Here is a 26,035-nt window from a genome sequence, read left to right as displayed (position 1 = left end):
ACCGCGTTACCTGTCGCTGTGGGGAGACCGCTGCCGGGATCCGGCCCCGAACAGCCCGGGGGGGCAAGGGCGGGGGTCGTCGAGGGGATGGATGGGGGAGCAGGGAGCAGGCGGCGGGCAGGATGCCCGGGGTGAGTTGGCGCGTTCCGGATCTTCGCGTCTCTCTCTCCGGGGAGGGGGGGTGGGCGACACAGCCTCTCGGCCGTCTTCGCCGCTCGCCAGAGAGGGGTCGTCCGAGTGTTTGGTTTTGTTCGAAAGTTTCGGGGCTATTTTTTTTTTTTTGTAAAATCCAAAGCAACCGAACAACAACAAAACAAAACAAAACAAAACAAAAACAAAAAAAAGAGTCCAGGCCGCGCGGGCGGGCGGACTTCGCGCCGGCGCCTCGCCGTGCGCCAGCGGGGACCCAAGCCGGCAGGGTCACTGCACGGAGCCGGGCAGTGTGTGGTGGTGATGGTGGTGCAGCGCTGCCGGCGGGGGTGGCGGGGGCGCGGAGGAGGGCGAGGCACCGCCTCCGCCTGGCCCCAGCTCCCCCGGCGCGTAAACGTCGTCCATGGGCGGGTGGCCCGCGCCGGCCGCTGGGGTCATGCGCTTCTCCTTCTGCCGCCGGTTGCAGAACCAGACCCGCACCACCTCCTTCTCCAGCTGCAGGCTGTCGGCCAGGCCCGTGATCTCGTGCGCCGAGGGCTTGGGGCACTTGAGGAAGTGGCTTTCGAGCGCGCCTTTGACCCCCACCTCGATGGACGTGCGCTTCTTGCGCTTGCGACCCTGGGCCGCTATCTTGTCCAGGTTGGTGGGGCTTCCGCTGGACGAGTCGGTCTCCTCCAGCCACTTGTTGAGCAGAGGCTTGAGCTTGCACATGTTCTTGAAGCTCAGCTGCAGGGCCTCGAAGCGGCAGATCGTGGTCTGCGAGAACACGTTACCGTACAGCGTGCCCAGCGCCAGCCCCACGTCGGCCTGCGTGAAGCCCAGCTTGATGCGCCGTTGCTTGAACTGCTTGGCGAACTGCTCCAGGTCGTCGGAGCTGGGCGCATCCTCGTCCGAGTGTTCGCCCACCGACGAGCCACCACCGCCCGCGCCCGGGTGCAGGTGCGCCGCCGCCGCGTGCAGGCCGCCCGCGTGTGCGTGTCCGTGTCCGTGTGCGCCCAGGTGCGGCGGTGGCGACGGTTCCAGCTGTGCCTCGTGGCCGTCCTCGTGCAGCGCGTGGTGCAGGCCCGGCCCCGCGCCGCCACCGCCCGCCGCCAGCATCCCGGCCAGACCGCCGCCGCCTCCCCCTGGGTAGGCCGCCTGCGCGTATAGCCCAAGCGGTTGGGGCTGGTGACCCCCGCCGGCCCCGGGCGACGGCGACATGGCCGGGCCCAAGTGGTGCGCCGTGCCGCCCTGCGCCCATGCCGCACCCGCGTGGGCCGCCCCTTGGTGCACCAGGCGCGCGTGGAAACCGCCGCCGCCGCCGCCGTCGTCGGCTCGCCCGGTGCCGCCGCCGCCCGCCTTGCCGTGTTCCAGGTGCGGGCCGCCGGCCCAGTCGCCTCCGCCTCCTCCTCCCGTGGGTAGCCACTGGGGGTGCGCCAGGCCCACGGGGTGGCCCGCGCCCGCGCCCAGCCACTCGTGGTGCATCAGCTTCTGCACTTCGCGGTACGCGGCTCCCGCGTGCAACCTCTCGGCGGCCGCCGCTGCTGCCGCCGCTGCCGCGGCATCCGGATGCATGAGCGGCCCTGCGCCCCCAGCTCCGCCGCCGGGACCCCGCGGCAGGTATTGCGCGGTGGTGGCCATGCCGCCCCCCGCGCCCTGCGCTGCGCCGCGCCGCCGCCGCCGCTTCGCTCCGTCTGCGGGCCCCGCCGCCGCGCTCCGCCGGCTTAAAGCCGGGACCCGCTCGGAGCTCCAGAGCCCCACCCCGGCCGCCGCCTATTGGCTGCCCGCGGAGCCGCCTCCCGCCCCCCGGCTCCCGCCCCCGCCCTCCCGCGCCCGCCCGCCGCCCGGCCCCAGCAGCCCGGAGCTCACCATTGGGCCTCGCTCCTGGGGTCCCGCGCGCCGGCCGCGCTGATTGGCCGCTGGGGCTTCATTCACGGCCTCCCCCACCGTCCGCGTACACATTCACGCCCCGGGGGCGCGGCTGCCACGTGGGGAGTGTCGCGGGGGTGGCGCTGGGACCGCACCCCCTCTTCTCCTGGTTGCGTGGGCCCCGCTTTCTCCCCCCCCCCACCCAGCGCGGGAGACTCGGAGCCCGGCCGGTCCCACATTCCACGCAAGCTGAATTTCCTCCCGCATCTCACTGGCGCGAGGAGGGGTGGTACGGTACCGCTGCTGGCGGGATGGCGGGCTCCGGGAGGCGCTCGCTCGGGCTCGGAGAAGCGACCCAGCCCCTCTTGCCTCCCTCCGCAGTGCTGCTGCCTGCGGGCCGCGATTCCCGCGGGTCTTGGAGGCTGCGGCTGCGGCGGGCGGGCGCGAGGCGGCGCGGCTTCCCGGCTGGGCTCCCGCGCCTCCGCTCACCTCTCCGGGCCTCGCCGCCCCGCGCCTTCCAGGTGGCACCCCGCGCTCCTCGGCGCGCCTGCGGTGGGCTCGGCTCTCCCTCTTCTCCCTCCAGCCCCAGCGTCGCAACTGCGCTGACCTTTGCGGCCCTGAAAGTGCGCCTGGCGCGGGCACGGTGACACCGGCTCGGACTTCACGCCTCGCGCGGGCCACGCTGTCCTTCTCCCGGGCCCCAAGGCCAGGTGAGTACCGCGCGCTGCGCGGAGGCGCCGGGGGGACTGCGGGTGGCAGAGAGTCTACGTGCATTCGGGAGCTCCTGGAACCCGCTGTCCCCCGGGTTCAGGAATGAGAGGACCTCGAGATGGAGACTGTAGCATCCGGAAGAATGCCGCCAGCGGGGATGGATACTTGGGCCCAGTTCTGCACTGCTGTGGCCTTTTCCTCCAGCTTGAATAGGTCGTTGGCTGTGGTCATGGCGAAGGCACATCCCGGGTAAACTTGCTGTAGGGACGGACTGCCTCAGGGGAGGGCAGCTGGGCACTGCAGAAACCCAGCATGCAGGCCGGCAGCTGTCCAGCATGGCGTGGAACCCTCAGCTGGAGTTTTTCCTGACCTGCCTGGGGTTGCTGAAAAGGGAATTGTGATTGAAATGTCCTTGTTGGAAAGGTGGACAGTGGAATTCGGTCACCTCCTCATCCCTGCTGCTCTTTGGCGGCAGGGTTTGGGGTGTATTTTCTGACGTCTCCTGCGTGGAATAGGGCCTCAGCTGCAGCTCTTCTGTCCTACTAATCCCACACTTGCCCTGTACCCCACATTAAGCTTGGGCCCATTGTCAGCCCTCCTTTTCTGTTCCTAGTCTTGTCTCCATGGGATTCAGAAATTCCAGGGCCCTTGGACACATTAGTGAGCTAAGAGTCTAGCTAGGACCTTTGCTGGACAAGTCCACTCAGGACTGTAGAAGGAAGTCTATGTGTATGAAGAAAGAAGGGGGCTTGGGTGTCAGCTGCTATGGGGATGACTCAAGGTTACTGGGACAGAATTGACAGTGAGTTACTGTGGGTCCTGAATGCTCCAAGTTTAGCCTCTTTGCTAGCCTCCAAGGGAAGTGATGGGACAAGGGTGGGGCTTGTCTGGCTACTGGTCACTGTCCTGAACTTTAAGTTCCCATTGTAGTTGCAAGAGCTGTGATGGATTCTTGTGTCTGAACCCAGCCAGGGATGTGGGGCTTTATTTGATCCTGGCTCAAGAAGTGGTCAGTTTGAGGCAATTCAGGTTCTCCTGATCCACTTGCTTATCTGGCCTCTCCCAGGCCCAAGAGGTGGATGATCAAAGCTGAGAATCCTTCAATAGAAGTTTCCTCTCAAGCCAGCCTCAACCAGGCCTGTGTGACTCCGAAACTTGGGTTTCCAACACGGAGCTTTTTGGGTAAGAGTAGCTCTGGCTTTTAGTTTTCCTTCCTATAAATTGGGAATAACAGCACCATTGGCAGTCCTGTCTCCATAAGCTGAACAGATAGTGGTATGGGATAATGGGAGTAAAAAACTCCTCTGAAAGAGGTTTTTTTTTTTTTTTTTTTTTTTTTTTAAATTTTTCAAGGTAGTGTCTCACTCTGGCCCAGGATGACCTGGAATTCACAGTGATCCTCCTACCTCTGCCTCCCAAGTGCTGGGAGTAAAGGCGTGCGCCTGGCTCTGAAAGGGGCTTTTACTCTGACTGTTCCTATTGTTGATGGGAAACTAAATCTGTTTACTCTTCTAGAGAGTGAGAAATGGCGGTTTGGACCTGCTCACCTCCCTTGCTCTTCCAGCTCTGATGGTCTGAGATTCTGAGATAATGCACTTATCTCGCTGGAGGATGGGACATGTCTCGTGAGTGACCAGGTGTCTGATGTCCAGATTTTGAGGTTGACACAGAGGCTTGGAGGTCAATGGTCATGGTGCTTTTCTGTCTCTTGTTTGGCCCATGTATTCCTGAACCTGAGAGGACCATATTGAGCTAGGAGAGGAGGACTGAGACTTGCTCCTGCCGTGCCATGCATCCTTCTCTTCATTGCTGTAGGATAAGGGAGGTCTCAGTTTTGTCCTTCAGGGCAAAGATGACCCGTGGCTTTATGTCTGGTCATGCTCACAGGCAGGCCAGCATCATTGGAAGCTGTGTTCCCTGGTCTGTGCCGAATCGAGGGCTGTCTGCGGCAGAACGGTAGCCAGGCTCTTGGATTACCAGCTTGTCACTCAGCAAATCTCCGTCCCAGTCCTGTCACCCCCATAAGCAGCCTGTGTGAATGACTTTGCCTCTTGGAGCCTCAGTTTCTTCCGCTTAAATGGAAACAAATGCCTACATCTCAGGATTGTTCTGAGGCTCCAAGGATATAAAAAAGCATGTTAAAAATACTTATTTGCTTGTGTGTGTACATGTGTGTTCATGCGTATGGGCTTGCCACCAGATGCATGTGACACTTTTTTTGTGGGTGCTGGGGAACTGAACTAGGTTGACAGGATTTTCAAGCAAGTACTTTTGACCAAGGAGCTATCTCTCCAGCCCCTAAAAAGTATGTAATTCAAATGTCCTTTTCATGCTAGACATTGCCCTTGGGCAAACAGTGTGATGTGAACAATAAAATTTCTTTCTGGAAATTTTATTTATTTATTTGAGAGACAGAAAGAGGCAGATAGAAAGAGAGACAATGGGTGTGCCAGGGCCTCTAGCCGCTACAAGTGAACTCCAGGCACATATGCCACTTTGTACATCTGGCTTTTTGTGAATACTGGGGAATTGAACCTAGGTCCTTAGGCTTTGCAGAAAAGCACCTTAATTGCTGAGCTATCATCTTGACCTGTTTTGGAAATTTTAGATCCTCTACATTATAATAGGTTTGGTCTTGAGCCTCAATTTTCTTGGGAGCTAAGTTTCTCACAGAAATTTTGGAATCTTCCTTCTTGTTCCTGGAGATTGTGTGAGACACTGGCAGCTAACCTGTAGCCAAATGGCCCCTCTCCCTGGACCTTCATAGACCTCGGGGAACACTCATTTTCATACACACTGAAGATGGATGCCCACCTGACTGCTGCAGGCATGGATTGGTGAGCTCCTGCCAAGAGGTGTTCACTCTCACACAGAACACACAGATGCAGACATGCAGCTCAGCGGAGGGACAAGCATACTACTGAACATGTGGGTTTGCGTCTCTAGTTCACATATTCAGAGTTACACAAAGCAGTGCCTTATGCAGATATAGGCACATGTCTTAAGTGGGGACAAATCCAGAACCCACATCTAGGCTGAATTAGGCCAAGTAGGTCTTCCTTGTCTGGCGCTAAGATTCCTGCGAGCTATGAGCATTTGGAGAATCTCTGCTGACCGGCAACCTTAGTCACACAGATAGGCACACTTTGGTATCTGTTAGCATATGGAGCTGGCCATGCACACTCCCTCACCCATGGGCTCAGAGGGCAACAGCCTATCCCCAGCCCACAGACCACAGACATCCACATCCACGTCCACATCCTGAAGGTCTGCAAGGGGACCAGAAAGCAGGAAGGGGCTGTGCTCGATGCAAAGCTTGGTCCATGTAGTTTGGCGGCAGTGTCAGTCCTAAGGAGACAGGAAAGCCCTTTCTCTCCATGTTTTTGCCCATTTCCTTGTCTGTGCACAGCAGCTCCTAGCCAGGCTGCTGCTAGTCTCAGGCTCCCCAGCGGGGGCCCCAGCCCATTGGGCCCCCAGGCAGGAGCCGCTTGGCTTTCCCAGAGCGGACAGCCTCCTCCAGGCTCTGGAGTGTGACCGAGCGCCCGCTCATTTGACACAGGTCACCGAGCCTCCAGCAGATGGGGCCTTCGCTGTGGGGGGCCTTTGAGCTGAGGGGCTCTGGGGGGCGGGGTGGGGTGAGGAAGGCTCTGCAGGGAGGAGCCAGAGTTCTGCAAGCTCCAGTCCCCAGCGTTCTGTCTGCAAAAGCCTGGGGTTACAGACACAGACCTCCTCCCAGGAGACACAGAGGCTGCCTTGTGAACACAGCCGCGCTCACGAGGCCGTCACCATCAGCACCCTCATGCACAGTCACAGTCCAGCTCCACGTCTCCGTCAGGGAGCCTTATGAGCAGCCCGCTGAGTGCATGTTTGTGGAGGAGAAGGAGGCACAGTCCTGCTTAGCATCTCCTGGAGTCAGCTGGGCCTGGCTGCTTTCCCTAAGTCTCTGAGTCCCCAGAGCCCTCTTCTGACTGTTAAGCCATGAAGGGCCAAAGATGGGCTCAGCCTCCGACCCAAGCCTTTTGTGTTATCGGGGAAGACTCCAGAATGTGCCACCTGGAGCCTTTGCAATGAGGGGGTGCTGGGATGAGGAAAAGGAAGGAGAGATGGGGCCCATGTACCCAGCTGCTGCAAGAAACTTGGATGCCCACCCATCTTTGTCTAGGGCTTGCTGGGCTGGAGCAGCACTCATAACCCGGCCCTTTCACTCCTGTCAGTCTTCTCATGCCCTACCTAGATCTTGTGTTTCCAGAGGGCCTGGCTTGGGAGTCAGGGTGCTGGGTTTCATCTGAGGCCTGCCTCGCTTCCTGTTGGCTGACCCTGTGCCAATCTCAGTCTCCTGATCTCTGTGCCCCTCAGTGTCTTCATCTGTACACTGGGCAGGATGGTCTCTGATGCCACTTGAGAAGACAGGGCAGAATCATTGCTCCCGATGAAGCATGGAAAGGGTACATACGATGTAGTCTTACTCCCCACTCGTTGGCAGAGGGAGATGGTGGGAGCCGAGCCTGCCTGCTCCCCAAGTCAGTTCTTGCTGATGGGTGCCAGCAGTGGCTACTCTGTCCATTGGGCCTTTCCTCCCTGCTTGCTTTGGGCTGGAATGTGACTTTAACTGGAGGCATTTGGCAGGATCCTGGCTGTCTTGGGAGGTGAAAGTGGGAGGTGCAGGGTCATCTTGTCTATTTTTGCATGTGGGTGCCAGTCAGACAGAGGCATAGTGCTAACCACCATCCAAGGCTGCAATGCCTCTTTGCTTCCGACTCAACCCTTCCTATCCTTTTCTCCTCTCCTTCCTGTGCCCCATAGAGAGCAGGCAGAGGAGGGCAGGGATATGGGTGATGCAGCCTTCAGCAGAGGAGAAAGTTCCTGACTGTGATGTTAGTGAGGACCAGTTGGGATGTGATGCCTTTGTTTATTTGTTTATTTTGTTTTTTCGAGGCAGGGTCTCACTCTAGGCCAGGCTGACCTGGAATTCACTATGTAGTTTCAGGGTGGCCTTGAACTCATGGCAGTCCTCCTACCTCTGCCTCCCAGGTGCTGGGATTAAAGGCATGTGGTGGCTTGGCTGATGTGATTCCTTTGTACTCTGGGTTCCCTCAGCCTCTAGGCCTGTGGGTAAGAGCTAGGCTCCTCCTATTTTATCAGTATTATATTCAAATGAGGAGTGGTCAATTACTCTTGAAACTTACTTTCATTTTTAGCAGAAAGGGAGCCTCTGAGCGGGTGTTAATGCCCACAGTCCTGTTATGCAGAACACGCTCCCTGCAAATCGGTAAGTCATTAGCGGGGATTAATCACTCTGAAAGGCTGGGACTGACTGGGTGTTGGTTTTTTTCCCCCTCCCTCCCTCCCTTCTCTTTCTTCCCTTATTTGAATGGCTGCAACAGAGTTCCCCACTGCAGGATGGGGTAGGGACCTAAAGTGATTGTTTAAGTTCTTGTCATCCTCACTAGGGGGGAGAGAGAGAGAGAAAGAGAGAGAGAGGGTGGGGGAGAGGGGAGGGAGAGAGAGGGAGAGAGAGAGAGAGGCCTTTCTGGGGATGCAGGTTGACTTTGTGGTTTAGTTGTAGGATGGGGGTGCATTCCAGTGTTTGCAGTAGTGTGCCCGTGGCCTGTACGTGTAAGGTGACTGCATGTTAGCACGATTACATGAATTCATGTGTTTTGTAGGTGCCCATAGTGTGTATGTGCTTGCGTAAAGGGGCTTGCTCTTGGTTTGTACTAACACTAGGGTCTCACTCTAGCCCAGGCTGGTCTGGAATTCACTATGTAGTCTCATGTGGCCTTGAACTGATGGCGATCCTCCTACCTCTCCTTCCTCTGCTGGCATTAAAGGCGTGCGCCATCACGCCCAGCTCCTCCAGTGCTTTTAATTGTGTCTGTTTGGCAGATGCAGTTTTCTTGTGTGAGAGAGCACAACTGCCTTCTTCACCTTCTCAGCCTCTGGGTAGCTCTTGAGGACAAGAAGGCAGGTCTGGAGGGAAGTCCCAGTCAGCACCTGCTGGGGGCGTGGTTCGTGCTTGATTTACATATTTATGAGCCAGCTGCCAGTGGAAGTCTCAGGGCAGATGGAGAGGCCAGGCTCTCACTGTTAACACCTCTGGCTTGCTCTCTCTCCCTACCCCAGGTAGTTTTCACCTGTGGCCCCAAGACATCCATCACTCCAGGGTTCCCAGAAATCTCACTTATGCATGGCTCCAGTCTGCACAGCTCTAGCTTCCTGCCGGGAGTTCTGTGGCCAGGAGGGATGGCAGCGAAGTGGAGGGAATTCTTCTCCCTTCTGGGACACATACCCCACAAAGGGCTCTTAAGGAAGGAAGATTATTCTTTATTTTTTTCAGAGAGAGAGAGGGGGGGGGGAGAGAGAGAGAGAGAGAGAGAGAGAGAGAGAGAGAGAGAGAGAGAGAGAATAAATACGAATGAGAATGAATGTGAGCATGCCTGAGCCAGAACCTCCTGCCACTGCAGACAAAGCCCAGATGCATGCCCCACTTTGTGCATCTGGTTTTATGTGGGTACTGGACAATTGAACCCGGGCCATCAGGCTTTGCAAGCAAGCACCTTTAACCACTGAGACATCTCACCAGCCCATCTTGCTTTTTGAAGCAGGGTCTCACTCTAGCTCAGGGAGACCTGGAATTCACTCTGTAGCTCAGGCTGGCCTCCAACTCATATGATTCTCCTGTCTCAGCCTCCTAAGTCCTGGGATGAAAGATGTGCACCACCATGCCCCACATGAGATCATTGTTTCATAAATGGGACCCTCTCCACCCTGGGTTCACCCTGGGCCACTTCTGGCCCCTTTCTACCCTTACTTCCTCGAGTCCGGCGGAGGAGTAACAGTTCTTTTCCAGTGACCCAGGAATGAGTGTACATGTAGGGGTGGGGTCAGCATGAGGGATTGAGGTTCTCATATGAACCCTCTCCGTCCCTAAACCCCTCTCCCCATACTGTCAGCTCAGGCGCTTTGGGCATCCCTGCCCACCACCACACAGGTGGCTCTGGCGCCCTGCCCTCCCTCCGCTCCTGTGGTTCATTCAGGAGCGCACGCTGTGCGGTCCTCCACCTCCTGCAGTGTCTGCCTGGAGTCAGTGGGAGGAGCGCAAGGATATATCTTGGTGGCTTTTGCCAGTTGGCTGGGCTGTGGGCTGGCCTTCCTAGGCTTTCTCGGGGGTAGCAGGTGGAGGGGAGAAATGGCAAAGAGGGGTTTAGGAATTCTGTTTTCCCAGGGAGCTCTCAGCATCTTTATAGATCTCTGGTGGCAGACATCTGTCTGAGCTGAGGATAGCATCTGCCCGGGCTGGAGACAACATCTGTTTGAGGCTGGGACACCTGGAAGAGCCTAGCACATTATCTGGCCCCTGGACAGCTTCTGTCTGGGCCCAAGACATGTGTTTGAGCCAGGCATAACATCTGTCCGAGCCTCGTGCAACATCTTCCCAGCCTGGGGGCGACGGGCGTGTTGGAGTTCTGGACATGTCTCTGACTTGGGGACATCTGCTGGGTCCAGAACAATGCTGGTTTGAGCCTGGGGATGGGCCTGTCACTACAGATAAAATCACCCTCAAGTCTCAACTTCGGTACGTGGCTGAGAACAGGGTGTGTAGGGCTCATGTCCCTGCTTTCCTTTCTGTCAAGGAAGCACTCTTATGTGGGGTGTCTCAGTTTACCTGTCGCTATGGGCCCAAGGATTTGGTTGCTCTGGACACCTCAAGGGATGGCCAAAACCTGCAACATAGTGGCTTTCCAAAGCTAAGGTTAAAAGGAAGATATAAGGGGAGTGACAGTCTAGTTACTGGCCCGGAAGAAGGCCCTTCATCAATGAGAGTGCCCCCACTAAGACACAATGTGGCATGTCACTGGGCCTGGAGCAGCCTCCTTTTGTTTCCTTCCTGGCTGCGTGTCATTGGGTCCAAAGCCCTGGTGGTCAGCCCTAGATTCCTTTTTTTTTTTTTTTTTTTCTGAGTTAGGGTTTTCTGGTCCAGGCTGACCTGGAATTCACTATGTAATCTCAGGATGGCTTCAAACTCAGTGATCCTCCTACCTCTGCCTCCCAACTGCTGGGATTAAAGGCGTGCGTCACCACTCCTGCCTCCTATATTCCTTTAATTAAAAAAAATTTAATTATATTAATTTATTTGAGAGAGAGAGAGAGAGAGAAGAGGGCACACAAGAATAAGCCACTGTAAACGAACTCTAGGCGCATGTGCCACTTTGTGTACCTGACTTACGTGGGTACTGGGGAACTGAACCTGGGTCTTTAGTCTTCACAGGCAAGCGCCTTAATCACTAAACCATCTCTCCAGCACCCCATATATCCCTTTGAATGAAGCAGTACCCTGACCTGTTCCCCAAACACACCAGGTCCTTCCCTGATTCCTGCTTTCACATACAGTTCCCTTTCCTTCTTTTACACCCTTCAAGTCCCAGTCAAAGGCTGTTGGCTCTGGGACATTTCCCCGTCTAGACAGAGCCATAGATTCTGCCTCACTTCCATAGTCCACCACTGCTTTTTTTTCTTTTTTTTCTTTTTCTTTTTTCTTTTTTGGTGATATTTCAAGGTAGGGTCCTGCTCTAGCCCAGGCTGACCTGGAATTCACTATGTAGTCTCAGGGTGGCCTCCGATTTACAGTGATCCTCCCACCTCTGCCTCCCAAGTGCTGGGATTAAAGGTGTGCGCCACCACGCCCGGCTCATCGTCCACCTCTGTGAAGGCCTTTACGAGCCCCTGCCCCTGAACTCTTTATGCGTCTCTTTCCCCCATGGGACTGTGAGTACCCAGGTCAGGGACTGGCTGCACTTATCTCTGTCCGCTAGCACCCATCTTAATTCCTTGTCTATGTAGGCACCCTTCAAACACACAAAAATGCCTGTTGATTTTAAACATAGGTCTTGCTGTGTAGCTCAGCATACCACTGAATTTATAATCCTCCTGCCTCAGCTTCCCAAGTGCAGAGATTACAGTTCTTATTTTTTTTTTTTTGCTGGTTTTTCTTTTTCTTTTTAAACTTATCATTATTTTGTACATATACATTTAAATATATCTAATTAATTTATTTATTTGAGAGAGAGAAAGAGGGAGAGAGAAAGAGAGGGAGAGAGTGGGCGCGCCAGGGCCTCCAGCCACCGCAAACAAACTCGATGCATGCGCCCCTTGTGCATCTGGCTTACATGGGTCCTGGAGAATCGAACGGGGATCCTTTGGCTTTTGCAGGCAAAGGCCTTAACCACTACGCCATCTCTCTAGCCCTGTTTCATATATATTTTTTAGAGAGACAGAGAAAGACAGACAGAAAGAGAGAGAATTGGCACGTTGGGGCCTCAGCCACTGCACTTGAGCTCCACACACATGCACACACATACTCATATAGTTCATTATATTTGTGCCTCTGTTACCCTCCTGTGTTCTTTCTTTCCTTCCTGCCGAGCTCCTTCCACAAACAGTCCCACTTTTGCTAGTTCCTTATTTTATTTTGATTTAAAAAATATTTTTATTTATTTATTTGGGGGAGAGAGAGAGAGAGAAAAAAAAAAAAAGGGCATGCCAGGACCTCCAGCTGCTGCAAACGACGCATGCACCACCATGTGCATCTGGCTTACTTTGGTCCTAGGGAATCGAACCTGGGTCCTTAGGCTTTGCCAGTGAGTGCCTTAACCACTAAGCCATGTTTCCAGCCCCCCCTTTTTTAAAAGACTATTTGTGTGTATGTGGATGTGGATGCAAATGCTGTGTGTGTGTGTGTATGCGTCCGTGCACATATGGTGGTTAGTGGACAGCCTCAGGGTGTTTGTCTTTTCTTTCCACCTTCTTTCCTGAGACATGGTTTATTGTTTTGCTGCTGTGTGTGCCCCAGTCTAGCTGGCCCACAAGCTTCTGAATTTTCCTGGCTCTACCTTCCACTGATGGTGCAAATTGGGATTACAGACATATGCACCACTTTGCACCTGATGCTACATGGGTGCTGGGGATGAAACTTGGGTCAGCAGGCTTGAGATGAAGAGCCTTTAACCACTGAGCAGTCTTTTCATTCCCCTTACATTTTTATTTGTTTATTTGTGTTTTTTTGATGTAGGGTCTTACTCTAGCCCAGGCTGACCTGGCATTCACTATGTAGTCTCAGGATGGCCTTGAACTCACAGCAATCCTATCTGTACCTCCCAAATACTGGGATTAAAGGTATGTGCCACCATTCTCAGCCTAAATATTTATTTATTTATTTATTTATTTATTTTTAAAATCTTTTTTTTTGTTTTGTTTATTTTATTTATTTGAGAGTGACAGACAGACAGACAGAGAAGCAGATAAAGCATGGCTGCACCAGGGCCTCCAGCCACTGCAAACGAGTTTACATGGGTCCTGGAGAATTGAGCCTTGAACCAGGGTCCTTAGGCTTCATAGGCAAGCGCTTAACCGCTAAGTCATCTCTCCAGCCTGATTTATTTATTTTTAAACTTTATTTTTATATATTTATTTGAGAAAGAGAGAGAGAGAGAGAGAGAGAGAAAGAGAGAGAGAGAGAGAGAGAGAGAGAGAGAGAATGGGCACACCAGGGTCTTCAGCCACTGCAAACGAACTCCAGATGCATGTGCCTCCTTGGCATCTGGCTTACATGGATTCTGGGGAATCGAACCGAGGTCCTTTGGCTTTGCAGGCAAATGCCTTAACCGCTAAACTATCTCTCCAGCCCTATTTATTTATTTTTAATAACGTGGCTACATTTTATTCATTTATTTATAAGGGCAGGGGGAGAGAGAATGGGATAGGATGCTAGGGCCTCTAGTTACTACAAAGAAACTCCAGATGCATGCTCCACTGGGAAATTGAATCCAGGTCATTAGACACTGCAGGCAGGTGCCTTTACCACCAAGCCATCTCTCCAGCCCAATTTTTATTATTTATTTATTTGAGGGGTGGGGAGAGGCAGTAGAGAAAATGGGTGCACCAGGGCCTCCAGCCACTGCAAACAAATTCCAGATGCATGTGCCACTTTGTGCATCTGGCTTTACATAGGTACTGGGGGAATTGATTTATATATTTTAAAATATTATCTGTATATTACATATATTTATTTTATTTTAAAATATATTTAATTTATTTGAGAGAGAGAGAGAAAGTGGGGGTTGGGGGAGAGAATAGGTGCACCAGGGCCTCCAGCTGCTGCAAACAAACTTCAGACACATGTGCCACCTTGTGCATCTGGCTTACACGAGTCCTGGGGAATTGAACCTGGGTCCTTTGGCTTTGCAGGCAAGCACCTTAACCACTGAGTCATCTCTCCAGCCCCAATTTTTGTTTATTTATTTTATTTTTTGTTTTTTCGAGGTAGGGTCTCATTCTAGCCCAGGCAGACCTGGAATTCACTATGTAGTCTCAAGGTGGCTTCGAACTCATAGCAATTCTCCTACCTCTGCCTCCTGAGTGCTAGGATTAAAGGCACGTGCCACCATGCCAGGCCCAAATATTTATTTATTTACTTGAAAGAGGAAAGAGAGGTGAGAGAGAGGGAAAGAGAGAATGGCTATGTCAGAACCTCCTATTGCTGCAAACAAACTCCAGATGCATGTGCCACTTCATGCTAGGGAATTGAACCAGGGCCATCAAGCTTTGTAAGCAAGAGCCCTTGACCACTGAACAATCTCTCCGGCCTCTCTAGACCCCCCTTTAAAAATATTTATTTATTTGCAAGGAGAGAGAGAGAGAAAGAGAGAGAGAGAGAGAGAGAGAGAGAGACAGAGTAGTTGGAGGGACAGAGAGATGAGAGACAAAAAGAATGGGTACATCAAAGCCTCCAGCTGCTGCAAATGGACTCCAGATTCATGTGCCACTTTGTGCATCTGGCTTTATGTAGATACTGGAGAATTGAACTCAGGTCGTTAAGCTTGCTGGCAAGAGCCTTAACTGTTTTTTGTTTCTGTTTTTGTTTTTTCGAGGTAGGGTCTCACTCTAACCCAGGCTGACCTGGAATTCACTATGGAGTCTCAGGGTGGCCTTGAACTCACGGCAATCCTCCCACCTCTGCCTCCCTAGTGCTGGGATTAAAGACATGAGCCACCATGCCCAGCTTGTTTTTTTTTTTTTTTTTTTTTCTTTTTCAAGGTAGGGTCTCACTCTAGCCCAGGCTGACCTGGAATTCACTATGGAGTCTCAGGGTGGCCTTGAACTCACGGCAATCCTCCTACCTCTGCCTCCCTAGTGCTGGGATTAAAGACATGAGCCACCATGCCCAGCTTGTGTTTTTTTTTTTTTAAGAGCCTTAACTGTTAAGCCATCTCTCCAGCAACTCTCTATTCCATTCGAGAGGGAGAGAGGTTGACACAAGGTCTAGCTATGAAGGTTAGGCTGGACTGGAACTAACTATGTAGACTAGGCTGGCTTAGAACTCGTGATCTCCTACATCATTAGTCTCTTGAAGGTTGAGATTGCAGCTGTGGCTTATTTTTTTTTAAATTATTTACTTATTTGAGAGCAGAGAGAGAGATAGAAGAGAGACAGAGAGAATGGGTACGCCAGGGCCTGTGCAAATGAACTGCAGATGCATGTAACACTTGTGCATCTAGCATGAGAGAGAGGGAGGGAAGGAGGGAGGGAGAGGGAGAGGGAGAGGGAGAGAGAGAGGCACTAAGAAAGAGAAGGAATTGGTATGTCAGGGCATCCAGTCACTGTAATTGAAGGTGGCATGTACCATCTTGTGTGTCTGGCTTATGTGGGTCCTGGGGAATTGAACCTGTGTCCTTTGGCTTTGTAGACAACTGCCTTAACCACTAAGTCATCTCTTCAGCCCTTGTTCCTTTATTCATTTATTTTTTATGTGTGTGTGTGTGTGTGTGTGTGTGTGTGAGAGAGAGAGAGAGAGAGAGAGAGGTGGGGGGGAGGGAGGGAGGGAAGGAGGGAGGGAGAGAATTGGCATGCCAGGGCCTCTAGTATTACATTGAACTCTAGTGCACCACCTTGTGTGCATGCGTGACCTTGTGCACATCATGGCCTTGTGTGACTGTCCTGTGTGGGTTCTGGGGAGTCAAACCTGGGTCCTTAGGCTTCGCAGACAAGCTCCTTAAACCACTAAACCACCTCTCCAGTCTTCATTCCTCCCCCCCCCCTTTTTATGAGTTAGGGTCTCACTCTAGCTCAGGCTGACCTGGAAGTCACTATGTAGTCTCAGGGTGGCCTTGAACTCACAGTGATCTTCCTACCTCTGCCCCTCAAGTGCTGGTATTAAAGGCATGTGTCACCACACCTGGCTTCATTCTTTCTCTTTTAAAGGGGTGTGAAAGGAAGGATCCTGTATCCCCTGGCCCTCAGCCCCAGAAGAGAGAGTGGATCTTCTTACTCATAGCTTGGCTGCCTGTAGCCAAAGCAGCTGGGTAAGGGTCTGTTGGGACTCGATTCCACTCAAAATTCTTCTTCATTCATAGCCAAGCTGGGGCTGGATAGGATGGTAAGAGTCAAGGCTTTGCTGGCAGTAGGAGCAAGGAAGGATGGGGGCAACCACGACTCCAGACATACTGGCTTCTGTGTCCCAGGCTGGGAGTTGGGGTACTCTAGCGGGGGGGATGGTGTCCTAGCATGTGCCAGGGTCAGAGAGAACAAGGCCTGGCTCAGCTGCAATGAATAAAGCTGCAGCATCAAGAGAGGAAACATGTAAGGTATTAGCAACATATGCAGTGTGTCTGGAGCAAAGCGATCTGTTGGGTTGGGGCTGCCTGGCTCCTGGCCAGAGTCCAGGGATGTGGATCCCCAGGAGGCCAGGAGAGGAGGACTGCCGAGCCTTGATGCCCAATGCCTCAGCCTCCTGAGACATGGTCTCTATCTTTGTGGCTTTTCCTCTACCAAATAGGAATATCTTCAGCTTTTTTCTTCTGCTGCTGATAAAAGCAGTGCAATATCACTTGTAAAGATGTTTGACCCTGGAAGACTCTGCAATAGAAAGTAAAAGTCCTGGGTTGGAGGGATGGCTTAGTGGTTAAGGCGTTTTCCTGCAAAGCCAAAAGACCCAGGTTCGATTCCCCAGGACTCACGTAAGCCAGATGCACAAAGTGGCACATGTGTCTGGAGTTAGTTTGTAGTGGCTAGAGGCCCTGGTGTGCCCATTCTCTCTCTCTCTCTCAAATCAATAAAAATAAAAATATTAAAAAAAAGAAAGTAAAAGTCCTTCATTCACCTTTACCTCACTCCTCACCACTACTGCTATTGGCTATATCATTCTAGAACCCTCTTGAATTATTTATTTGTCTGAGAGAGAGAATGGGCACACTGGGGCCTTCAGTCACTGCAAAGGAACTCCAGATGCATGCCACATTGCGTACCTGACTTATGTAGGTACTGGGGAATCAAACTCGGGTCTTTAGGTTTTACAGGCAAGTGCCTTCTCTTCAGCTCTCTAGAGCCTTTTGCACAAACACATATTATTGGTAAGCGCTAAGATTTATTGAGAGCTTACTCTGCACAGGTGCTGGACACATGCTCCCACGTGCACTGTCATGTTGAATCCTTTGTGCCACGTTATGAATTAGGGTCAACTGTCATCCCCAATTTACAGATGAAGCAGTTGAGGCTCCAAGAGTTGAATTAACTTGCCACAATCACATAGCTTTTCATCTGCATTTATATCTGTGGTTGTGTTGTGTGTAAACGTATGATTATAGACATAGGTATAATTGGCATTTTTTTCTTTCTGGGCTTTTTTTTTTTTTTCTTTTTTTTAGGTAGAGTCTCACTCTAGCCCAAGCTGACCTGGAATTCACTATGGAGTCTCCAGGTGGCCTCAAAATCACAGTGATCCTCCTACCTCTGCCTCCCGAGTGCTGGGATTAAAGCTGGGCATCACCATACCAGGTTGTCTTTTTGGCTTTTTGCGATGGGCTGTGGTATGTAGCTCAGCCTGGGTTCAAACTCTCAGTGCTGTTTCCTCAGCTCTCTGTGTTCTGGGATTATAGGTGGGTATCACCATGCCAAGTTAGATAGGATGTGGACCTCCTTTGGTGGGAGGTGTAACCACAGCATCTGTGGTACTTTTTCTTTTCCTTCTTTTCTTTTTTTAAACAATTTATTTAAGAGAGAGAGGGGGCTGGAGAGATGGCCTAGCGGTTAAGCGCTTGCCTGTGAAGCCTAAGGACCCCGGTTCGAGGCTCGGTTCCCCAGGTCCCACGTTAGCCAGATGCACAAGGGGACGCACGCGTCTGGAGTTCGTTTGCAGAGGCTGGAAGCTCTGGCGCGCCCATTCTCTCTCTCTTCCTCTCTGTGTCTGTCGCTCTCAAATAAAAAAAAAAAAAAAAGAGAGAGAGAGGGACAGGGAGAGAATGGGTGCATCAGGACCTTCAACCACTGCAAATGACCTCTAGACACATACACCACCTTGTGCATCTGGCTTTATGTGGGTACTGGGTCCTTTGGTTTTGTAGACAACCACCTTAACCACTAAACCATCTCTCCAGCCCTTCTTTTTATCGTTTTTAAAAACTTTTTTATTGACAACTTCCATAATAATAATAATAATATAATAATAATAATAATAATATGATAATTCCTTACTACACTTTCCCCTTCACAAGTTCACTATCCCTCATATTCCCTCCCTCTCTGTTAGTCTCTTTTTTATTTTGATGTCATCTTTTCCTCCTATTATGAGGGTCTTGTGAAGGTAGTGCTAGGCACTGTGAGGTCATGGATATCGAGGCTAATTTCTGTCTGAACGATTGCATTGTAAGCAGTCCTACCCTTCTGTTGGCTCTTACATTCTTTTTCTTTCTTTTTTTTTTTTTTAAATTTTTAAATTAGTTTTCTATTCAGCAAATACAGGCAGTTTGGTACCATTATTAGGCTCATCTGTGACCTACTCCCTCTCCATTGGCCCCTCCTTGTTGAGGTATATGGGTCGTGCATTGTGGGGTTAGCCCACAGTTATTGGTACGATAATTGTCTCTGCATATCATTATCCAACATGTGGCTCTGACATACTTTCCGCCCCCTCTTTTGCAAAGTCTCCCTGAGCCATGTTGGGTTCATTCTTGGTCTGCTTCAGTGATGAGGTGTGGGGGGCCTCTGAGGCTCGGGCTCTCTGATTTGGTAGGAGTTGATTTTTTCTATGTTGGTTCCCCCCCCCCCCCCCCCCGCCGTGCTGGCATCCAGTCCATCAGGAAAACAGCACCTTTGCTTGTTTTGCCAATTTTCCTTAGTTTCAGTTGGGGCCTTTTTGAGGTATGATGGGGTGGTCCTCTTCTTAGGATCTGCATCTATCTTTCTTTCCCAGGTATTTTGCAGGGCAGCTAGGCGGTTGCCATCTTGGCTGGAAGTCCAAGCTCTTATTTATTTATTTATTTATTATTATTTTATTATATTATTTCCATCCAAGGTCATCTACTGACACTAGACAACTGAGCATATTCCTTCTGTGCTACTGGCCTTAGTGCCCATTGGCCCACCTGTCACCACCTGACCAGGTTTGAAGAACCCAAGCAACAGGTGGCGGCAGGCCCCGTATGAGGAGCCCTACGCCACCACGTCCTCCCCATGCCCTTGGATTCCAGTAGAGGCAGTGGGGAGGGAAAGGGAGTCCTTGGACTTGGGAGGAAGAGTCCTGTTGAGCTGGACAACCTGAGTGAAAGGTGTCAGAGACAACCAGCTGATCATCCCAGCAAACGTGAGCTGAGCCCTCACTTGTGGCTGACAGACAGGATGGAGTGAAGGCCGTGGGATAAGGCAACCATCTGAGGTGGCCTTTGTGCTGCTTGTGCGATCTATGGAGAGTTGACCAGCCTGAGCTCCCGGGGATGGGAGCTGATTGGTTTCTTTCCTTTGTTGTGACTTTCTTTACGGTGACATCATTTCCATGAGGCCCTGTCTCAATTCCAGGACACCAAAGGTGGGGCTAGTGTGCCCTGGGAACGAAGGTTGCCTTTGGTCCTGTCACTGCAAGCTCTTTTTTTTTTTTTTTAAGGTAGGGTTTCACTCTAGTCTTTAGCTCAGGTCATTCTGGTACTTACTGTCTAGTCTCAGGCTGGCCTTGAACTCACAGTGATCCTCCTAAGTCTGCGTTCCGAGTGCTGGGATTAAAGGCATGTGCTACTATGCCTGGCTTGTCATACTTTTAAACTGGTTGTCTGTCATCTATCATCTATGTACGTACGTACGTACGTACGTACGTACGTACGTACGTATCTATCTATCTATCTATCTATCTATCTATCTATCTATCTATGTATTCATTCTAATCTATCTAAGACGGAGACTCACTCTACAGCCCCTTGGAGAGAGCTTTCTGGCTGGAAGTTAGCCGGGGCTTGAAGGGGTTCTGCTGTATCTGAGGAGCAGAGCTTGGAGGAGAGAGCACTGGAGCTGAGGTCCAGGAATAGGTGGGGCAAGATCTACCAGGGCCTCTTGAGAAAGTGGCTGGGATTAATATTCTGGTAAGGGCAGAGTCCTGCTTCATGGGGTTGTCACGAGGGTGGCGACAGCTGCACATAGTGTCTCAGTTAGGTTTTGAGAAGTGGACTGCGCCTACGGATTTGAATGCATGCAGGAAAGCGGTACCAGAAGCTGGTTGGGAACAGTGGGCAGGCCACAGGGGAGGGGACAAAACCAGAAGAAGGCGCCTTAGCCAAAGAAAGCAGCGATTTTGGTTCTGGAAACCTGCTGCATTGAGGCCCATTGGGGGAGCCTGTGATGAACCTACCTGAAAGCTGTCACACTGGGTCGTTTATAGGAGCCAGGCAGCATAGCAATCATTCTGGCGTGGGGGCTGATTCTCCAGCACTGTGGGCTTCGCTCGGGGGTGCAGAAGCCCTCAGCAAAGCTGCAGCTGCAGGCAGGGCAAAGGCGGGATGGAGTCGCAGGGTCTGGGGGAGGCAGGGTGCACCCGAGAAAGGATAACGACGGTTACTCTTGTTACTATGATAAAGATTACTGTGACAGATGATTACATGATCCATCGCACGATAGTGCTGATACATTGGGTCCTTTACCCATTACCCTTCTAAGAGCTTCACATACTGTCTCACGAAATATGTCCTTGTGTACAGGAGGAAGCCTTGCGTGTAGTTAGGCAGTCAATAAATGATGATCGATACTTCCAGCCTGAAGCCTCTAGAATCTCCAACGATGAGTCTGAGATGGGTGAGTGGACCTGACCCCCACCCCCTCAAGCCACTGAGGGTTCTTGTCCCAAACCCCTTGAGCGGCAGGGATGCCTCCCTGGTGCCTGCAGACGCTGACTCAGCAAAGAGAGAACCGTGAGCGCTTAGGTGGTTTGCATATGACTTACACATATTTATTTATGAGGGTCTTTGATTACTGTCAAAGTGTGTCTGTGGTTTTTCTGCCAGGCTTCAGGGTCCTGGAGAGGCTGTGGCAAGTGCGGATGGGGGCGCAGCTCTGAGTGTTGGGTGGGGTGAAAGTGGCCATTGTGGGGAGGTGGTCCTTGGAGTGCATAATAAGAGGCTGGAGCCTGGGATCCTGGAGCTTGAGGGGGGCGGGGAGTGTTGAGCAGCTGAGAGGCAAGTAGTGTTTGTCCGCAGAAGACAGGGTCAGGGGCAAGGCCCCCCCCCCCCCCCCCCCCGGCCAACGGTGGCTCTGATAGCCACTCAGACCCAGGGAAGTAGGCCAGGCCCTGGGGTCCAGGGCAGGACCACGACGCGGGGGTCGGGGCCATCTAAGCCGGGTGGGAGCTGGGAGGCCTGGCTCCAGTGTGCCTGCCCCTGGCGTTTACCCCAACCCTCCCCAGATGCTCTGGGAGAGCAGAGTTGCCCATGAGCAAGAATTCTCTGTGTGCTGGCAGTGCCCAGTCCTGTGCCTGGAACCGTGGGCAAGACCCGTCTCAGCCTGCAAGCCTTGGCAGTGGTGCTGGTGAGATAAGGAGGGAAGGGCAGGCCCCAACCTCGGCTGAGGGCTCCGTGCCTGAGACGCTGGTACTTCCTCCCAGGATCTGCTTTAGTCCTCACAAGGGCACGGAGAGCCAGGGGCTTTCTCATCTCCTTAGGGAGGAGGAGGAGGAAGCGGAGAGTCAGAGAGCTGCACTAACGTGTCCTAGGTCACACAGCAAGTGAGTGGAAGAGTTGAGGCTGGAACCGAGCTTTGCCTTCCTCTAGAGGCCGGGCCACTTAGCCAGTGGATGCAGCTCCAGCTGAGGGTCAGATGAGGATATTAGCCACCTCACTTGGTTGGTGTGAGGGTAAAATGAGCTCAAGTATGTTGTGAGCTTGGTATGGTGGCTGGCATACAGTAAGCCAATAAAAGACTTTCAATCTTTGTGTGTGTGTGTATGGCTTTCCAAGCCATGGTATATGTGTGGAGGCCAGAAGAATAACTTTCAGTTTTTTTTCTAGTATATTTTATTTATTTATTTATTTGAGAAAGAGGGAGGGAGGGAGCGAGCGAGAGAGAGTGGGCACGCCAGGGTATGCAGCCACTGCTAACGAACTCCAGATGCATGTGCCCCCTTGTGCATCTGGCTATGTGGGTCCTGGGAAATCAATCTGGGATCCTTTGGCTTTGCATGCAAATGCTGTAACCACTAAGCCATCTCTCCATCCCCGTTTTTCTAGGTTTTTTTTTTTTTTTTTTTTTATTTTTTGAAGTAGTATCTAACCCTACCATAGGCTGACCTGGAATTCACTATGTAGTCTCAGCCTGGCCTTGAACTCACAGCAATCCTCATACCTCAGCCTCCCAAGTGCTGGGATTAACGGCGTGTGTCACCATGCTGGGTTACCTTTCAGGCTTTAGTCCTTGCATTCCACCTCATTTTGAGGCAGCATCTCTCATTCTTGCCGCTCACTGTGTTCATTTCCTGTGAGCTTCTGGGAAATGTTTCTGTCTTCATCTCTCATCTAACCATAGGTGTGCTGGGGTTACAGCAGCCTGCCGTAGCTTCCGGCTTTTCTGGCTTACATGTGGGATCTGGGGTTTGAATTCAAGTACTCGGGCTTGGCAGCAAGTGCGTTATTGTGAGCCCACAGCAGCAGCAGAGACAGGACTCTTCGCTCGTGCTCCATTGTACTTTCCTTGCACGGTACCATGGTTCGTGGCAAGCCTGGTCGGGAGGGTACATGGAGCTGGAGACAACATAATCTCCTATGTGGGTTGGGCGAGAGCCCTTGTCATGCTTGGACACTCGATGGCCACCACACATGAGCCACGTGCCAACTCCTAGTCTAGGTGAGAGGAGGACATCGAGGCTGCCTGGTCAGGATTGCCTGGATGCACGTGTGCGCATGTGCGCGCATGCGTGTGAATGTGGCCGGGAAGAAGGGAACTTTGGGAAGGGGGGCTCTCCCAGCAGCACTGGTCAGAGCCCTTTCTTTCTTCCAGCTGCAGAGCTCTGGATCAAGTGAGGAAGCATGGGGTAGCACTTGTAAATGGTGACACCAAACCGTAGCAGCTGATGTCCCTCAGCTCTCACTCCAGCCTTACATCACCGCCCCCCCCCTCACAGGGACCACCCAGGACTTGTTCATTCTGCCATTCTGCCCTGGTAGCTGCCCCTGGGCTGGTCACTTTCACTCCTGCTCCTTGAGAGTTACCGTCCAGTACAGCAACCAAGTGCAGCTTGTGAGCTAACGTGAAGAGCCTAGAGGTATAAAATACACACCGAGAATGTTTTGTGTCTATATATGACATACAGAGGTGGATAAAATGTATTATTTTTTTATACTTTTTTATTTACTTGAGGCAGAGATAGACACAGAAAAATAGGCAGATAGAGTGTGAGTTTGGGTGCTCCAGGGCCTCCTGCTACTGTAAGGGAACTCTAGACACATGCCCCCCTTTATGCATCTGGCTTTACATGGGTACTGTGGAATTGAATCTGGGCCATTAGGCTTTGCAAGCAAGTGCCTTTAACTGCTGAGCCATCTCTCCAGCCCCTACCTTTTTTTTTTTCCTTTCAAGATAGAGTCTCACTCTAGCTCAGGCTGACCTGGAATTCACTATGTATTCTCAGGCTGGCCTTGAACTCATGATGATCCTCCTACCTCTCTGCTTCCTTAGTGCTGGAATTAAAGGTGTGTGCCACCACACCTATCTACCTTTAAAAAAAATTATTTACTTAGTATGTCTCTCTCTGTCAAGTAAATTAATTAAAAAATACATTTAGGGCCAGAGGGATGGTTTAGTGGTTAAGGACCCAAAGTTCAAGGACCCAAAGGACCCAAGTTCAACTTCCCAGGACCCACGTAAGCCAGATACACAAGGTGGTGCATGTGTCTGGAGTTGGTTTGTAGTGGCTGAAGACCTGGGGGCGCCCATTGTCTCTCCTTCTGTCTGTCTCTCTCTCTCAAATAAATAAAGTTCCTTAAAAAATATATTGAAAAATAAATTTCCTAGTTCAACTGCCCATTTTATAGATGAGAAGATTGATGCCCAGGTAAGGAAGGAGCTTGCTCAAGCTCAGAGTCATAAAAGTAATGGCTCACCAGCATTTATTGAGCACTTACTAACACCGCTGGTTTTCCAGCTACTTTTTGGTTTCTACTCAGTGTTTCTTCAGTGACACCTGATTGTGCAGGTGAAGAAGTTCAGGCACAGACAAGTCAAGCGGCTTGTCTAAAGTCACATATTAGATGGGCCTGGTCTGGGACTCAGATCTGCCTGACATCAAGACTTGGGTTGTTCTTTGCTAATTCCCCAAATTCCTGGTTTTATACTCTGGTTCCCTCCCTCCCTCCCTCCCTCCCTCCCTCCCTCCCTCCCTCCCTCCCTCCCTCCCTCCCTCCCTCCCTTTCTTTCATGTGAGAGAACGAGAGAGAAAGAGAGCACTGGCGCACCAGGGCTTCTAGACACTTCACTCAAACTCCAGATGTGTGCGTCACCTTATACATCTGGCTGCTGTGGGTTCTGGAGAGTCAAACTTGGGTCCTTAGGCTTCGCAGGCAAGTGCCTTAATCGCTAAACCATCTCTCCAGCCCCCCCCCCCCTTTTTAGGTTGGGTCTCACTGGCCCAGGCTGACCTGGAATTCACTATGTAGTCTCAGGGTGGCCTTGAACTCACTACGATCCTCCTACCTCTGCCTTCTGAGTGCTGGGATTAAAGGCATGCGCCACCATGCCTGGCTATCCCCTTTTTTATTTGTTTGTTTTTTTTTGAGGTTAGGGTCCCTGTTCTAGCCCAGGCTCACCTGGACTCCCAGCGATCCTCCTATCTCTGCTCAGATTAAAGGTGTGCATCACCACGCCCAGCTTTGGTTTCTTTCTGCGTCTCCACACTTGGTTTACCTTTCACCACGTTCCTGGTGTCCTGTACTCCAGGCTAGAGGGTTCTAGACTGGTTGAAGTTGCTGCAGCTGCAGACCTCAGGCTGAGGAGGGCAACGGCAGTCACCAACACGGAGGGAAAGCCTGATTTCCAGCCTCAGTGTTGGGTATGCGCGAAGGAGGGGAGGAGCCCACCTCTGCCCAGGCTCAGCCAGCCCCCTGGCAGCTGGGCTCCCCCCCACCCCGGAGCTGCCTCCGCCTCTGCTGCCTGGTGGGGCAGAGCTCGGCTTCATGTATTATTAATAGCTCTGCCAGCCTTCCTGTCTTCACGCTGATAACCTGCTGGGGAGGCGGTGGGAGGAGGCGGGGAGCAAGGTGGCGAACCCGGAAGCTTCTGGCACTCCCCTATGGCAGGGCACTCTGTGGGGTTGGCACAGCCCCAAGCTCCTAAGATTGGCTCCTAGAGCCTCCCCACCTGACCTGATGGAACCCATCGGCGGGGACCAGGACCTGTAAAGGGAATTCTCATGGGAGGTTGGAATATGGGCGCTGGGGAGGGGCAGCAAGGGCACTCACCACTTTGTTTTTCTCCAGGGGCAGATCTGCATACATGTAGGTGGCCGTTGGCTCAGGACAGCCACGCATAGCCCATAATCCCAGCACTAGGGAGGCTGAGGCAGGAGACTTGCTGAGAGTTTGAGGTCAGCCTGGACAACTTAAACCTTGTCTCAAACATAGCCCACAGCCACACAGACAGACAGACAGACAGACACACACACACACACACACACACACACACACACACACACACACACACAAAGACAATGTTTCTCAGGATTTCTTTGGTAGGAGATGGCTGAGGTCCAGTGACATGAGGGCTGGTCTCTCCCTGACCCTGTTCCTTTTACATTTTTTCTCCTCTCTGTCTAGCCCAGCGCGGGGTCAGGGTGGAGGACAGATGCATGCAGGCCTTTAGGAACTGCTGGCTCTCTTGTGTAGGCTCACGAGTGTCACACACAATGATGTCACACTGAGAATTTGAACGTGGCCACAGTGGGAGTATTCATACCTCCAAAGGCAACAGATGGGGACTGGAGAGATGGCTTAGCAGTTAAGGCGTTTGTCTGCAAAGCCTAAGGGTCTAAGGT

General features: G+C 52.1%; 1 protein-coding gene and 1 long non-coding RNA gene across 2 annotated transcripts in view; one reads left to right on the top strand and one right to left on the bottom strand.

The window, feature by feature from the left end:
* Window positions 1-419: 419 nt before the first annotated feature.
* Pou3f1 (POU class 3 homeobox 1) lies at window positions 420-1,770 on the bottom strand. The gene has a single exon (XM_004665198.3). The coding sequence runs from the start codon at window positions 1,768-1,770 to the stop codon at window positions 421-423; it is 1,350 nt and encodes a 449-aa protein (XP_004665255.2). The 3' UTR covers window position 420.
* An 817-nt stretch (window positions 1,771-2,587) lies between these two features.
* LOC123460876 overlaps window positions 2,588-26,035 on the top strand; it is a 162,661-nt gene continuing 139,213 nt past the window's right edge. The window contains exon 1 of the long non-coding RNA XR_006637257.1: window positions 2,588-2,708. This is a non-coding gene — a long non-coding RNA (uncharacterized LOC123460876). The remainder of the gene's footprint in view (window positions 2,709-26,035) is intronic.

Source organism: Jaculus jaculus, chromosome 5 (genome assembly GCF_020740685.1).
Source record: "Jaculus jaculus isolate mJacJac1 chromosome 5, mJacJac1.mat.Y.cur, whole genome shotgun sequence".
NCBI lineage: Eukaryota > Metazoa > Chordata > Mammalia > Rodentia > Dipodidae > Jaculus > Jaculus jaculus.
The sequence above is the reverse complement of the archived record's forward strand: the minus strand, read 5'-3'. Positions and strand labels throughout refer to the sequence as shown.